This window comes from Vulpes vulpes, chromosome 5 (genome assembly GCF_048418805.1).
Source record: "Vulpes vulpes isolate BD-2025 chromosome 5, VulVul3, whole genome shotgun sequence".
NCBI classification, from domain to species: Eukaryota; Metazoa; Chordata; class Mammalia; order Carnivora; family Canidae; genus Vulpes; species Vulpes vulpes.
The window spans coordinates 30,615,077-30,632,280 of NC_132784.1; the positions used below are offsets into that span (position 1 = coordinate 30,615,077).

The 17,204-nt window shown below is 45.2% G+C and overlaps 1 protein-coding gene across 1 annotated transcript in view; it reads left to right on the forward strand.

Moving 5' to 3' along the window:
* The window catches only part of KIF5C (kinesin family member 5C), a 151,060-nt gene that overhangs the window by 57,114 nt on the left and 76,742 nt on the right, over positions 1-17,204 (forward strand). Inside the window, exons 3-7 of the mRNA XM_026008011.2 lie at positions 1,510-1,583; positions 7,769-7,873; positions 12,258-12,306; positions 12,580-12,635; positions 13,321-13,408. Of these exons, the coding sequence (XP_025863796.1) occupies positions 1,510-1,583; positions 7,769-7,873; positions 12,258-12,306; positions 12,580-12,635; positions 13,321-13,408 (372 nt within the window). The remainder of the gene's footprint in view (positions 1-1,509; positions 1,584-7,768; positions 7,874-12,257; positions 12,307-12,579; positions 12,636-13,320; positions 13,409-17,204) is intronic.

The following is a 17,204-nucleotide window of genomic DNA, read 5'->3' on the forward strand; positions in this document are numbered from 1 at the left end:
ATTCCAACTGTCTGGAGTTGTTTATGCCACGAATATCGATTTTAAAAGTACCCTTGGGTCCCTCAAAGCCCACTGCACTCACGGTCACTCAGACGCTCTCCACTCGGAATCTGTTCTCCGAACAGGTTGGCATTTTCGTGAAAACTGAAGCTTGAACCTCCACCCCTTACATTGTAGTCAAGGTTTTGCTTCTCCTGTTCCCAAGGAAACCATTACCAGAAGTTTGATATGTGTGAACATTCTCTCCCTCCCTCCTCTCTCAATATAGCTTGACACAAACTCCGGAGGGCTGCTAAGATTAAAAAAAATGCTGCTGCTTAATTTCCCTCTCTCTCTTTTTTTTTTTTTGCTTCCTGAAGGAAAATCGGAATCTCTTTTCTGACCCCTGTTTCCATTCCTCAGCTCAATAGCCTCAGATCAAGAAAATGTATATTGAAAAAAAAAATTTAAGAAAAGCTAACAAAACAGCAAACATTGACTGGCATAAAATTCAGAGAGACCAAACCCACAAACCAGCCTGATCGGGGCCTGAACTCGATGGAGCTGGTGGCCTGGCTTGATGCTGAAGGGGACGGTGGCTCTGAAGAGGACGCCCCAGTAGGGGTTCCCCCGGCCACCCCCACTGTCCTCTCAGGAGCGGGACTTCCTCCCCTTATGTAGAGATGTTGGGTCAAGGACATTGATTATGTACTATTTCCCTTTCGGTGATGTTGATGCGGGTGAAGGAGGATTGAGGGAAACGGGTGCTGAATATACTTTAATCACGTCTGCCGCCTTGAGGGAGTTCCCACAGGTGATCTTCAGTGCAAAGCAGCGTCTGTCTGCATGCCCCCCCCGCCCCCCCTATTCCTGGCATGTGGGGCTGGGTACAGCGAGCTCGTTGTGAGCAAAGGAAACCCCCGATGCGCTGGGGCCTGGCCGCCCTGCTAGCGCAGTCACTGAGGACACAGACTTGTGACCCCTGCGTCAGGCTGGCTGGGTGTGCAGAGCGGGGCCTGGCCTGCCCCCCAGCTCCCCAGCTGTGCCCAAGGGCCCCACGCTGCTGGCCTGAGAACCCTTCCCGAGGGCTGACCCCATCACATCCTGGGGGGGGGAAATTCTCTTCTATACCTCACTCCAGAGACTCAGGACACTGATAAGGTTTTTCTTCCTCCCACCGATCCCAGGAGATCGATTTAGAGAAGAAAACTCGAGTATCTTTCTCCTAAAAAAGTGTATTGCTCCATGTCTGTCTTAATGTTACTGGTAGAGAGAGAGTGTCTGCCTCTTTCTTCATTAATCTATTCTGTGGGAATGTGAGTACATTTCTCCTTATTTGTGGAACAGTGGAGGCCTTCATTTCTGCTTTTATCTCGCCATTCTACTTAAAATGCAAATGGAGCTGAAATACATCATTTGTGTGAAAAAAATGAGATGGGCCATTTGGAAAATGTAATTTTAAAACATGGAGCCACACTAGCATATGATCAAAGTAATGAGTTAATTTTAATTTCTTTTTCTTGCTTGCAGATGTCCTTGAGGGTTATAATGGGACGATTTTTGCGTATGGACAGACGTCCTCAGGAAAGACACACACCATGGAGGTAAGACTGCAGCACGCAGTGAGGCACTGGTGGGGCCACACACATCCAGGGCAGATGGCCCCGACGGCCCCGATGGCCGGAGAGCTGGTTGAGGGGCGGGTCGCGTTTGACCAATTCATTCTGTCTCTGTGGACCTTCAAAATAACGGGGAGTAATAACATCTCAGGAGTTGAGAATTTTAAAAAAATCCTCTGTTGGTAGCTCGCTCAGAATGGTGATAGTAAACTCTATTCCAAGACTCCTCCGTAGGCTCAGCAGCAGCTTAAGCATCCTTAGGGACCGCAGCCCTAATCTCCCTGAGAAAGCCTGTGGTGAGGATCATGTATGCGGAGGAGGGCCACTCTGGGGAGGTGAGATTGCTCAGAAGAAATAAAAAACTCTAGGTCAGGCTTGAAGAAGGTGACTTGTGGACCAAACTCAGCCCAGACACGTGTTTTGGTTTGGCCTGCACCATGTGTTTTTTAAAAGTTTTTGAATTTATTATTATTATGTGTCTTATTAAAATTGCAGGCAGTGCTTAAAATGGGATGATTTCCCATAATTTTAAGTCTGTAAATTTGGTTGAAAATTCTGAAGATCTTACAACTGGGTGCAATCTCACCGTACCATAAAGTGTAAGCTTCACGAGAGCAGAGATCTTCATTGTCTTGTTCACCTACCTGTTCACTCACATTTCTAGTGTGTGGAACAGCGGGTGTCACGTGGGCGGGAATCGATGAGGTATCGGTTGAGTTGAACCCTTCGTGGTGGCCGTGGCCGTGCGGTCCGCCCTGGCCTCCTGCGTGCACACCTGTGAAGCTGTGACCCCAGCTCAGGCTGTGGGCCACGGAGGCTGTGGGCCCAGGCTGTCCCCCGGACAAGGCACATCTGCGGGCTGAATTGGCCCCCTTTACCTCCCCTTCTCCTGGTTTCTGCCACGGACTCCCCTTTAGAGCTGGATAATTCTTCTAAAGGCTGGGCCCCCGACGGGTGAGGAGAGGTAGAAGAGTGGTTATTACAAGAAACTGCGCGGAGGAAGTTTGGGGAATTCAGCTTACAAGCAGCAGGGTAAGATGGATCCTTGATCCTTCAAGCTTAGGATTTTCATTTACGGTACCCTCCTGGGAATGTCACAGAGACACGTTGGCTGCAGAATCGGTTTAGCTTATGAATCATTCCTATTGAAGAGGAGATTTCAAAGGCACGAGGCTAAAACCCTCGGGGCTCTGATGTTCTGCTCACACCGATTTCAAGTGTGCGTGGGACTCTGGGGGATCTCATTTCTGTTGTGTTGACTCACTTTCACCCATTTTTGGGGGCAGAGTGGCTCAGATATCGCATGGATTAAAGGAAGCACGAGGCTTATTTTCCACTGTTCTGGATGGAGCAGGGCTGTTCCCCGACACCCGAGCCTTGGCCGCCCTCTTCTCTGCATCTTGTGCTCTCCTACTGTATACCTTGGAAATGCAGGCACGGCCATCCTCCTGCTGCCGCTCTGGCCCCGTGCCGGCCTCTTACCGGGCCCCAGGCCCCTAATCTTCCAGGCACAGTTCTTTATTTCCTAAATGCCAGCCACTCCAGTAGCGGTGCCAAAGCTCCTTCATAGGCATGAGAGGGAGAGGGTCCATCTCTGAGTCCATCAGTCTCTTGGTTTTTGGAAAATTATCAAATACACAAAACGACAAAAAATTGCAATGTTTAGATTCCCCCCACATCGTAGGGACTGTTCACAAGTGTGACCTTTTTAGCTTTGGGATTAATGCATCTTTGGGAGATAGAAGGTATTTGCTAAACGTCAGAAATTTCCATTGTAAACCATCAAAGGAGAGACCTGTCTCCAGAGTAAAATCTTAGTTTGTGTTGTGTGTGTGGGGGTGAGAATCCGTGGGTGTGAGGAGATGGCAAAGACGTCTGTTAGCTCTTTAAAACTCAACTCGCAGACGTTTTGTTAAACGAGAGCATCGGGGGCTCCGGGTGTCTCACGGCATGAACCCTACAAGGCCCGCAGTGCTTCTCGGCCCAGAGGGACTGGACTCCTGGGGACCTAAGGGAACTGGCTTTTGTGCAGGTGACTCTCACCTGTAGCCCTTTTCTGCTCATCAGTTTTAAAAGGCTGACTGTAAGGGATTTGCTTTTCTTCATTGTGACTTCTGAAGATCAGGAGCTCCTGCCCAGGGAGGATGGGGCGGGGCAGCGGGGAGCCCTTTCCTAGTGCCCCCAGCACACTTGCGCTTAGGTGGGTTCTTTCTTTCGGGCGGTTGTAGGTTGGAGAGAAGGTGGGGAATGTTTTAGAGGAAAACAGAGGAAAGGAGGACCCCAAGCTGAAGTGGTAGAGACTGTGGGAGACCGAGAAATCCAGGACGTTGGAATGCAATTAAATTAAAAACAAAACAAAACAAAAAAACCCCAACCAAACCCTGCAGGCTTGCAACATCTGAAAGGATTTTATGTATTCGGAATTATACATCGCGATCTTTCAAAGGCTTTTGGAAGGGGATGCTAACTCCCTGAATGGACAGAGCTGTCACATTTTAAAGCTGTTTTTTTTAATTTAATCCCCTCATTTTGGGTCCGACATCTAGTGGTGATTCCATTACCTTCTATTGAGGAGAACAAACAGATAAGCCTACATAAAATTGGAAAGATTAGCTTCTGAAGATGGAGCATCTAAGGCGGATTTTCAGTAAAAAGTATGAAACACTCGGCGGTGTTGCTGGCACACTCGGTAGGACCTGGTTGTGCCCCCGACCCCGGGCGTGTGCGGCCCGCGTTCCCAGGGCTGGCTGGCTCCATGGGAAGACAGGGCTGGCTGGGCCTTGGCTCCACCTGTGGGGCTGGGAGGCCTCTCTGGGCCCTGTGCCTTGCTTGTGGCCCTCTCTGGCACCGAGTTGGATGGATGGAGACGCGCTGCTTCTCCTTCTGCCCAGAGGGACACCTGGAGCCCGTGGAGGGGCACAGGCCACCCCACTGCTGAGCTGCGCCTGCCAAGCGATTCTTAATGAGCCTGTCCGAGTGCACTGGTGCTCGTGTGAGCCGCTGGGCTGCCTGCTTCCCCATCTCAAGTGCTTCAGGAAACCGTCCTGCTCGGGAGGTTGAGGAGGCGCCTGGCGCTGGAACAAAGGGACTCTTGTTCTGGGGCTGGTGGCCTGGGTCTGGTTTCTTCTTTCCTACATGCCCCGCGAAGGCCACATCCACAAGTGGGAGACGTTTTTGAAGAGGATTATGTAGGATCCAAGTATTAAAATGTTCTTTTTGTTTTCGGGGAGAAAAAAGGGATGAAGTGGACATTGCTTTGCTGGCCAAACCTGACCATCTCTCTAGGAGGGTGTTAGTCTTCTCAGTTCCTGTACCTTTGCTACGTCACTCTCCTCTCAGCTTCCCTGCTGCATCCCCCTTGCCCGTCCTCGTCTTCCTCATCTCTCAAGATTTGGTGTCCCTCCAGGGAGCCCTCCCATGTCACCCTGGCTGGAAGGGACGCCTCTGTTCTCTGAATTTCTGCAGCTCTCCGCTTTTTTGCCACCTTTTATTGCCTGAGGTGTGACTATCGTGTGTGTGTGTGTGTGTGTGTGTGTGTGTGTGTATTTTATTTGCAAGAGTGAAGACCTTCATGGAACACCTCTCTGTCTCATACACACACACCACACACATCAACACTCCCCCAACACTACTCACACCCACGTACTACATATATCACACCCACACCCACACCATATACCATGTATACCCCGCCACGCACACACACACAGGTTGTCTTGGCAGCCTCAGTTTACTAACATAAACGCTTAGTTCTCATCACTCTTGGGCTGATGAGCTGGATCAAGCATCCCAGCCCCTAAACCTGTGGTAGATTTGAGTATTACTTCTGTGATCGTGGGATTGGGAGGTATTGTTATGCCTCCTTCCAGATAAACGTGTTTCCCTCTCGTGTAACTTTTGGGTGTGGGCTTCAGGGAAACAAAACAGGGAGTATCCCAGACTCCTCCCTGGTTCTGCCTTGGTTCTTACCCTAACAAAGGCAAACAAAGGGATGTCAATATTTGTATAAGCTAGGAATCGATTGGAAGGGGAGGTGTCTAGGGAAATGGCTTTGAGTCCTTTATAAATGATTTTTGGATTATCTCTCATTCTTCTTTGTCTGTGGGCCACTGAGGAGAAGCTAAAGGATTATGATGGATTATTGAAGGGTCCTGGGGGGGGCACTCCTCAGACCTTCTGAGGTGGATTGGCCCAAGGACATCACATTTGACAGGACAGAGATCTGTTTTCACCGTCCTTGTCATTTCTGCCAGCAATTTGCACAGTCCTGAGCCTGTGGGGCCTGATATTTGATGTTTACGAAGGCCTCTGAGTAGAAAGGTTACCAACATTGGAGAGATTCTGATTCTCAGAACATTTGGGGCTGTTTTCCTAGGATTCATGGTCTGCGATAGAAATGTATTTTCAGACTCTTCAGGTCAAACAACTAACAACTAACATCTGCTTAATGAGAACCTGATATGAGCTGAATAATACAATGCCAACATTTATTGTTTCTAAGTACTTTATGTATGCTGCTTAATTTAACTTCTGTAATAATTCTGTGCAGGAGACACTACATATACTAAGAGTCATAAGCAGTGGGAAGAAATACGTGTGCACTGGCCATCTTGCCTTCAGGGACTGTAGAGTCAAACAATAAGCCATATAAACACATCACATGATTTAGGGCTCTTAGCACACGAGTGCCTCCCAGGGGAATCCCCATTTTCCCAGGTAAGAGAGCTTTGCCAGAGGCCAGATGTTTCCAAATTCAACTTTTCACTTGCTTTCAATAGAATGGAAGGTCAGGGATCAGGTGCGCAAAGGAGGGTTCATAATGTAAAGTGCTTTGTGGCCTGGGGTTAGTGCCAGAGTCCACATGGCTTCTTCCTTTTGGTGACTCAAATGATGGCTTGAAAGGCAACCTGTCAGAGAGGCACTAACGGTGAACCCCCGAAGGATAAAGAAGATCTCATTGAGGAAAACACAGCAGATCTTCCAGGTGTCAGGCGGGTTTAGAACAAGGATGTGAGTCATAGTGTTGGTAAAGGTTGTTGACTGAAGAGTAAATGGGTTTTATACTTTTCTTCCAGTTCCACTTTTTCCTAGAGTTTTATAACTTTCTGAAGGTCTCAGAGACTCTGGGAATACTCTTGCCCGTGGTTACTTTAGACCTATAGACTGTGTGCCCTCATGGGTAGTTGAACATGGAACAGAGAAGAGCTTGGAAGTCCTTGCTAAGACTGCTACTCTAAATACCTCTAGAACTCTGCTTTAGGAATTGCTTTCAGATACTATGGCATATCTTTTTGAGAGTCTTCAGAAACGGCAAATCTGGTTCTTTAAAAATGGATTTAGTAAAATAGTTCAAATCACAGAAGAATTCATCTGTCCCTTCACCCCTTAGATGAACTATCCCTCAAGCCCTCTTAGGATTGGAGGAGGATTGCTGGCTGCATGGGGAAGGGAGGGCTGGACCCCTCTGGTAGGAAAAAGGGGGATAAAAGAACAAGACACTATCTTACAAGTGGATTTAAATATTAGAAATAGCAAAAAATTTAAAACAAAAGAAACAGCTAAAAATTTATTTGTAACGTTACAGGCTGGGAAGTAGAAATTTTTAAGAAATTGGTAAAATGGCTTTTCTTGATTGGTTTGTCAAGTGATACTGAGGTGTTTATAGAATAAGATTGTTAAAAATTTTGAGCAATGATGACATTAATGAAACTGTCAGCTCTCAAGGTGGTTTTATTACAGCAGATTAATTTGGATTTATATATTCTGATCAGTTTGTAAAAATTTCAAAACAGAGACCACATTTAGTATGTGACAGTCATCATATAATTCCAGTCCTCCTCCGACCTTCCTTCCCTCCTGCTTTCTACCCACATCCTCACCCCCGTATACCGATTTGCTGACCTGAGTGGCAGCAGGAGCAAATATTTCAGAGCTCCAGAACCTCACAGAATAAGCTCTCTCCTGCTCAGTAAAAAAACAACACATTGAGTTATTTCCATGAACGTTTGATCTGTTGGCATATCAGGTGGACCTTCAAGGATCAGGCAGTGTGGGGGGGGGGCGCTCCCTTTTCCATGGAATTCTGTTAGGAAATCCAGTGTGGTCCCTCCTCTCTGTCCATGTCTCTTGGCACTCTTTAGCTGCCTATACTTGTGTTTTTCACTCACTAGGGGAAGCTACATGACCCTCAACTCATGGGGATCATTCCAAGGATTGCACATGACATCTTTGACCACATCTATTCCATGGATGAAAACCTAGAGTTTCACATCAAGGTAAGTGCTATTGATTTAAGTCTAAAGAGAAGAAACTGGGTCCCAAATCATGTTTCTTAGCTTTCTTCTTTTTATGTATATGTTAAAGATTATTTGTATCTATTTTAAATTAAATGACATGGTAAGCAAAGCCAGTTATTCAATTCCTTAAGTGAATACTGAGGAAATAATTTATAAAGTTATATATAAAGTATAAGCCTTCTAGGATAGAGTCATCTTGATAGTTATCTGAATTCCACCTTTTACCCAGAGGATTTCTATAGATACAGCTGGAATGTGTCCATGATTGGGTTAGGATAGCACTTCCCAAAGTGTGTTCCATGGAACCCCATACCTCTTTTATTAATAAGTGAGCTATCAGGGACAAGGCTGTGTGGCCAAATAAGCTGGGAAAATGTTTTGTTGAACAATGTTAAATTCATCACAAGTTAAATATGCTATCATATAATCCAGTTTGACGAAGGGCACATATAGTAGATTACATTTTCCAGCTTATTTGACTGTGTACACATTTTCCCCTTTTGAGGTATGATAGACACATGTTTTGAGGAGTACACTCTGGCAAGTGTTGGGGAAGGTGTTATCCTTCCTTGTTTTTGTTTCTTTTTCTGTTTTTTTTTTTTTTTAAGCCATAACCTCTGTTACAGCTTAAAATTTGAATTGAAAGAGAGATTTTTACTCTCTGAACTTTCTTAGCTGTTAATATATAACATTGGTATTAGGGTTACATTCACTGGAACTCCTTTGCTTGCAAGTGACTGAAAACCGCCTGTTTAAGCAAATAGAGAACGTTGTTACATGACATAAAATTTGATAGTAGGCATGGGGCTTGGGGGTTGTGGGAAAGCAAGAAATCCAGACCCTGCTTTTCCTTTAAATTTAAAGTTAAAAAAAAAACACTGAGATACAACTCATGCACCATAAGATTCATTTTTTTTTAAAGTGTACAACTTGATGGTTTTTAGTATATTTCCAATATTGTACAACCATGATCTATTCTAGAACATTTTCATCACCTCCAAAGGAAACCCCATCCCTGTTATTGCAGTCCCTGCCTTTCTGTCTGCTTGCTTCATCTTTTGTCTGGGAGGCGGATGGGGGGGAAAGGAACCATGACAGCTCCTGTTCCATATCCCTTATTCGCAATTCCTAATTCCCGGGGGAAGGGGCTCATTGGCCTAGCCTACGGCAGGGGTTGCCCTCAGCTCTGACTAGTGGTGTCCAGGATGCACACGACTGGCTGGGTCCCCACCATGGCGACTGGGGACAGTGTAGACAGGGGGTGGGGAAGAGACCGGGGCAGTTCTGAGAAGACTCAGAGTGGAGCAGAGGAGCCAAGAAGCTGACCATCCTTTGAGGCTGGGACCTTAGTGCCCTAAGGCTCGTCATTTGAGAGATGGAGGAACGGAAGTTTCAAGATGTAGCGTTGGATGGCCAGAGTCACACATCAGGTTATTGGCATCTGAGATTAATTAGACTCGTGATCTGACCAACCCTCCGTGCACCATCTTTCCCATCATCTTAAACTTTCCACCCTTGCATTCTTCTGCTATGTGCCTTTCCTAGATTATATAAAAACAAGGCAGCAACTGTTTGCCCCATTATAAATTAGATCCAGCAAGTCTTTTTACTTTACAAATCTTTTTTCCTCCCTCTGTGGGCTAACACAGGTTTCTCCTTGCCAGGGTTCTTTAATATCTAAGGATACAGAAGCCTGTTGCTTTGATGGGATCAAGATTGAGGAGCTTAGTACATCTTTAAGGCTGTTTGCATTTAAATAACTCAAACTACTATAGGGTTCTTATGGGGATAATCCTGGAGTAAGATGTTAAACCAATTACTGCCCTCAAAGTAGGGTCTTGTATTGGAATCTTATTAAGATAAAAACAGCCCCAGCATGGGGTGGGGAAGCGGGGGTGGAGAGAAGGAACAGCACCCACGTCTCCAGGGATGAATTTTACAGTCTGGCTTCCTGTCCTGCATGTGTAGTTTATGCTCCCTTATTTCGTATATCATAATTGTAAGTGGGCAGGCTAGCTATTGACTGCTCTGTATTTTGAACTGAGTAGTGACAGGCTTAGTCAAGAAAAAGAGGCTTGATTAAAGCAGTATTTATTGAAAAGCTTTTCCTTAAAGTGAGCCCCAAAGAGCTTTTAAATGTTATTTCTGAACATGCTGTTTCTTAATGCAAAGCAACACATATTTATTCTTCTTCCACTTGGTCTCACAAAGTGTTTGAAATGACAAAAATGACAAAATTGCCCCCCTCCCCACCCCCCAAAAGCAGCCAATATCTTCTGTGGTAATTAATAAATAAATAAATAAATAAATAAATCATAGTGTTTTTTCCTTCTCACTTTTTTTTAAATTTTTTATTTTTTTTTATTTTTATTTTATTTATTTATGATAGTCACACACAGAGAGAGAGAGGCAGAGACACAGGCAGAGGGAGAAGCAGGCTCCATGCACCGGGAGCCCGATGTGGGATTCAATCCTGGGTCTCCAGGATTGCGCCCTGGGCCAAAGGCAGGCGCTAAACCGCTGCGCCACCCAGGGATCCCTTCCTTCTCATTTTAAATGTGAACAGGATTTTAATTGCCATATTTGCTAATATGTAATTTATGACTGTTTTTAGTATAATTAATTTCCCTGTAATCTATGGAAATAAGGACACGTGTACATCTCAAAGATAACATAAGTCTTTTTTTTTTTTTTTTGAGATTTTATTTATTCATGAGAGACACACAGAGAGAGAGAGAGAGAGAGAGAGAGGCAGAGACACAGGCAGAAGCCAGGTAGCCTGCTGCGGGACTCAATCCCAGGACCCCAGGATCACTACCTGAGCCAAAGGCAGATGCTCAACCCCTGAGCCTCCCAGCTGCTCCAAAGATAACAGAAGTCTTAATGAAAACCAGATAGTTTTGAAGTGTGTTGAATGTGTTGGAACTAGGGTTGAGTTGGCTGCAGGGAGGCTGGGTTAGAGACATTTAGGATTAGAGGCCAAACAGACCCTAGGATTCCAGCCACAGGGAGAAGTTTCAGGAGCAGGGAGTCTTTCCAAGGTCAGCTAGGTGTGTCTATGACGCACAGGGCTTGGTGACTGGGGAGTTTGACAGATGATCAGGCAAGCTCAGGCTGTTAGGCAGACAGGCAACTTGGAGAGGATGCCCAGCTACACATTCCAGAGTTCAAAGCCAAGACCCCAGATCTCAGGGAAGCTGGGAAATCAGGAGGCTCCAGGATTCAGACAAGGTAATGAACCCGAGGGGTGAGGCCTGGTGCTGCTGGATTTGGGAGGCTTCACTGCCCCCAACCAGAGGCAGGACTAGTCCAGAGCGGGGATGCCAGGGAGAGGTTTCACCTATAGACTTACACCTCAGCTTTACAACTTTTTGCAACTTTTTTCCTTCCTTAACAACTTGTTTATCCATTCTTTTGTGTAGGTTTCAAAAACCCATGAACACGAGAGAAAGAAAAGTTGAATTGGGAGGTAGAAGGCAGGTGTAGACAAAGAGTGCAGGATCCTAGAGAGAATTTTTGACCTCATCAAGTCCAGTGGCATCATTCGGCAGATGGGAAAGCCAAGGCCTGTATTATGTACTCCTGGTTACATGTGAATTAAACCCCCACGATCACATGTGCAGTTAAAGTTTTTTTTTGGATGTCAGCTGCCCTAAGAACGACCAGGGAATTTAGAAGCAGATTCCTTGGTTCTTGGAGGTTCTGATTCGGGAGGCCTGCAGTAGGGTTCACGACTGCAGTTTCAGCAGAGGCTGTGGGTGATGCTGATGCCTGCGGGGCTGGGCCTGGGCTCTGAGGATCACTGGAAGGCTTCCTTCCCCTCTCACAGTCTGGCCTATCTCTCACTAAATCTTATTTTGTTCAAACCCTTCCTGGACTCCCCAAAGCTGGCCACCGTCAGCAGCTCTCCCCCAGTTGCCCTTGAGCTCTTGCAGCTCCAAGCCGACTGTCCTTATCCCAGTCTCCACTTCCTTCATGTGACTGTTTGGACCTGGTCTGGTCTGTTGACCCGTGTTAACATCACGCACGAGGAGAGGCATCCCGACTGGGACAGCCACTCACCAAGAACGTTTTCTGTCCCGGCCTTTGTCCTACCTAGAATTTTGCTTGGTGCTCAGCGAGGGTGAGAGGGAGAGTCCTCCTGTAAGTGGCCGAGGAGCGCACGAGTCTGCTGGTAGTCGCTGTAATGCGGCGCAGGAGAGCCGGCCGGGCTCTGTGCCGCGGGCCTCGGAACGCTCGATTCGTGCCCCCTCGGCTCGCTCCTCTTAGCTGCGCGTGACGCAGGCTGTTAGGAGCCCTGATAACGCTGTTTGTCAGGTACAGCATGGCATTTCTGTTTCAGACTCCATTTGTTTTTATCTAGGTTTCCTATTTTGAGATCTACTTGGACAAAATCAGGGACTTACTTGATGGTGAGTAACCTGAGTGCTTGTCCTCTGTTCGTTCTTTAATCAAGGCCCAGGGAGGTTGAAATGATTCACAATACTTCTGCGTAAGGAATTCATGAAAATTTATAGAGCCGTTTTATTGCGTTTACGCCCTCTGCTTATTCTCCGCCAAGGCTTAGAGACCAACATATGGCAAAGAGATTAGAGTTGCCTATGTTCGGTAACAATTTCTCTTTTTCCTTCAATACAGAATCTTTAACTTCTCTTTTCTCTTCCGCATGCCGTCGTTATTATCAGTATCCAAGACGAACTTGGCTGTTCACGAAGATAAAAACAGAGTCCCGTACGTGAAGGTATGAGGAAGACTTGATGGTGCAATTGACTTCTCTCCCGTCTCTGTCATCATAATAGTTACAGAATATGCCCAGAATATTACCTATACGGTGTATGTAGGTATTTCGTCGTGTTCCTTATATTTAATATTTATCTGGTTAAAAAATAGACGTTTAGTTTCTTCAGTTGTATCTCTATGTGAATCTAACACAGATGTCTAATCACATGAGGTAAGAAGTGGAGAAGTGAACAAATATTGGTTATTCACACGCAAAGAGGCTTTGATAGTGGAAGTAATTGTTGGTACTTTGCAGTTAGGGGAAGCCTACCATAGCATTATGTCTAGAACTTCAAAGAGTCTAAGTTGGTGGCCAGAATGAAAGGCAAACACAATCTCATCCATTTCTTTTTCTGTCACTGGTTTTCTTTATTTTCTATTTCTATTGCTGTTGAGTACGCACAGGTATTTAAGAATCTAGGAAAAGTCGGCATTTCTTTTATGGCTTACTTCTGGGTTTCCGAGGGTTGGCTCAGACTTCTCTGTGAGGTAGAGCGCGTGCCGTCGGCGGGGAGGACGAGCAGTCGGACCAGCACGGCAGCCTTTCTCTTCATCTGCGCCTCTAGAGAAGAGGGAAAATGTTTAGCTTCTTCAAATTGAGTTGCTTTCTAGTTTCTGATGGCGAAGCTGAACTGCTTCTTTTCCAGGGGTGTACCGAGCGGTTTGTGTCCAGCCCCGAGGAAGTCATGGATGTGATAGATGAAGGCAAAGCAAACCGACACGTGGCTGTAACAAGTAAGCCTGGTGTGACGTTTCCTCCCCTGTGACTTGGGATACCAACGTCTGCCCGCCCACCGGGAGGGGGGGAGTGGGGTCCAAATGAGATGATGTCGGGGAAGGCGATTGTAAAGCAGCGGCTCAGAGGCAGATGCACAGGTGTGTGCAGGGCGGGTGTCTAAGTAGGTCATGGGAAGTGGCACCTGTTATGCAGAGGACTTTCGGGAATCCTGAGTGAGGCCCGGGGGCGCCGGTAGCCCTGGGGAACTGGACACGGGAGAAAATGACCAATCAGTCACGTAAAGGGGATAAAAAGCTTCTCAATGCATTTCAGCCACATTATTGCTCAGGTTAAAAAAAAAATACAAGCCAACAAATTTTGTATGTCGGTCATCGGTGTGGAAAGAAACCACGTTAGATTCCTGCCCTGTGTGAAAAAGGGAAGGAAAAGCAAGGAGGAGCTCAGAAAGCAGACTGGGGGCTTTATTAGAAGCCTTTTGAGGCTATGTTAGTACCAAACACATTCAGGTCAGCTTGCTCACCCTGCTCTTCCTTCCTCGGTGTGCACACACATCTCCGGGAAGCGGGTCCTATGTTGTTAGAGCAGCAGAGGTACCCGGAAAAGATGGGGGCTGTTTGTCTCATCCAGAGGGATGTGGACAAATCAGAGTGAGTTTGTATGGAGAGGAGCTGAAGTAAAAGGGGTTTGTAGGTTGAAAGAAAGAAAGACTTGGAGGTGAACCTGTGGACAGTCTAGTATTTCTTCACCTGTTCAAGCTTTGTAGGAGCCAGTGGGGAAGCCACCCAGGACTACTGAAGCCATGAGTGACTGGTTTTAACCAACTGCAAGAACCCTCTGCCCCCGATACTGCCCCCAAGTAAAGCCCCCCACCTGGAGGGGCAGGGAGCTCCCTGTGTGGTGTACAAGAGATGGAAGCACCAGTTGCTTGGCTGGTGTAGCCTCCCTAGCTCTCCCACCCAAGGCTCTGGGATTCTGTGATCTGGAACTGTAATTCTCTACCTTTTCTCTACCCTGGCATCCTGACAGCTGACATTAGCACCAGCGGCAGATTTCGTAGGTGAGCCGGGACAGGTACACGGTGTAGGTTAAATTCCACCTCTTTCTCTTCTGCTTCCACATACACTTGAAAGAATGCAAGACTGACAATCTTCTAGTCATAGCATCTCTCATTTATAGAGAAGGTATTTACTTGATTTCTTAAGCTGTTACTAGTCATGAATTATTCATGGCATACTTGACAATCCATCTTGGCCCCTCAGTTCAGAACTGTAGGTGCGGAACATTAACTATTTTTCTTGTCATTCTGGTAAGGTGGTTTTTAAAATCATTGTGGGAAAATACCCGTAATATAAAACTTCAGCAGCGTTTTAACCATTTTTAAAGGGTACAATTCAGTAGCATTAAGTTGCCGATTCACAATGTTTTGCAGTCATCACCAACTGGCAAGAATGGCAGAAAGGCATATTTCCAGAATTTAATCATCCCAAGGTTAAACCTCATGTCCATTGAACAATACGCCCCACACTTCCTCCTCCCAACCTCTGGTAACCACTATACTACGTTGTGTCTCAGTGAATTTGACAACTCCAGGTACCTCCTGTAAGTGGAGTGATACAAATCCTCTTGTGACGTGCTTGCTTCACATAGCAAAACGTCTTTAAGGCTCATCCATGTTGTAGCATACGTCAGTGTCCTTTCTTTTTAAAATGCTGAATAATATTCTATTGTATGTATATACTACATTTTGTCTATTCATTCATCCACAGATAGACACGTAGACACTTGTGTTGCTTCCACCTTCTGGCTGTTGTGGATAATGCTGCTATGAACATGGATGTGTAAATATCTGTTGAGGTTTCTGCTTTCTTTTGGGTATATACACAGAAGTGGAGGTGCTAGATCTATGTTCGCTCTACTTTTAATTTTTTAAGGAACTGCCACACTGTTTTCCATTGTAGCTGTGCACCATTTTATATTCCCACCAAGAGTGCATGAGAGTTTCAATTTCTCCACCTCCTTGCCAACGCTTCTTAGTTTCTTTTCAAAGATTCTATTTATTTATTCATTCATGAGAAACACAGAGAGAGAGAGAGAGAGGCAGAGACACAGGCAGAGGGAGAAGCAGGCTCCATGCAGGGAGCCCGACATGGGACTTGATCCCGGGTCCCGAGGATCACACCCTGGGCTGAAGTTGGCGCTAAACTGCTGAGCCTCCCGGGCTGCCCCACTTCTTAGTTTCCATTTTTGTTTTTAGTAGCCATACTAATGGGTGTGAAGTGTCGTTGTGGTTTTGATTCGCATTTCACTAATGATTAGTGATATTTGGCGTTTTTTTCATGTGCATATTGGCCATTTGTACATTGTCTTTGGAAAACTGTTCAGGTCCTTTGCTCAGTTTATAATTGGATTTCTTTTCTTGTTGATTTATAGGAGTTCTTTGTACATTCTGGATCTCAATTCCTTATGAGACATATGATTTGCAAATATTTTCTCTCATTCTGTGGGTTGCCTTTCCATTCTGTTGATGCTGTCCTTTCATGCATAAAAGTTTTTAATTTTGATAAAGTCCAATATACTTGTTTTTTATTATTGCTGCTTGTGGTTTTGGTATTATTTCCAAGAAATCATTGCCAAATCCAGTGTTATGAACTTTCTCCCCTATGCTTTCTTCGAGATTTTATAGTTTTAGCTTTTTCATTTGGTTTTTGATTAGTTTTGAGTTAGTATATGGCCTGGGTAAGAGTCTAACTTCACTTTTTTGCATGTCGATGTCCAGTATCTGGTTTGGTAAAGAGACTGTTGTTTCCCCAACAAATGGTCTTGACACTCTTGTTGAAGATTATTTTACCATTTTATGTGAGAGTTTATTTCTGGGCTCTCACTGGTCTGTCTATGTGCTTGCCTTTATGCCAGTATCACACTGTTTGATTCCTGTGGCTTAGTAGTAAGTTTTGAAATGAGTAAGTGTGTTCTTTTTGTTCTTTTTCAAGATTGTTTTGGGTATTCAGGGCTCCTGGGGATTCCATATAAATTTTGGGATGAACTTTTCTATTTCTGCAAAAAACAGGACTAGGTTCCATATAAATTTTGGGATGAACTTTTCTATTTCTGCAAAAACCACGACTAGGTTCCTGTTATAGATTGCATCAAATCTCTAGATTGCTTTTGGTAGTATTGACCATTTTCACAATGTAAAGTCTTCCGATCCAGGAATGTCTTTCCTTTTAAGTGTGTCTTCTTACATTTTATAGTTTTTATTCTTTTTAAAGTTTTAAAAAGATTTTACTTTTTTAAAAGTGATCTCTATAACCAATGTGGGACTTGAACTTATAACCTTGAGATCCAGAGTCGCAAATTCCCAGCCAGGTGCCCCTCATTTTGTAGTTATTAGTGTACATGTCTTTCATTTATTTTGTTAGATTTACCCCTAAGCATCGTATTCTTTTTGTTGAAATTTTATTTATTTTATTTATTTACTTTGGAGAGAGAGAGAGAGAGAGAGAGAGAGAATGCATCTGTGCCTGTGCACGTGAATTGGGGGTCAGGGGTAGCAGGGTGAGAATCCCATGCTGGCTCCATGCCCAGCACAGAGCTGCACACTGGACTTGATCTCATGGCTCTGAGATCATGACATGAGCCAAAATCAAGAGTCAGACACTTAACAGACTGAGCCACCCAAGCATCCCTCTTTTTGTTGATATTTTAAATTGAATTATTTTCTTATCAGATTGTTTATTTTTAGTGTGTAGAAATGCAACTGATTTTTACATATACTGCTTTTGTATCTTGCAA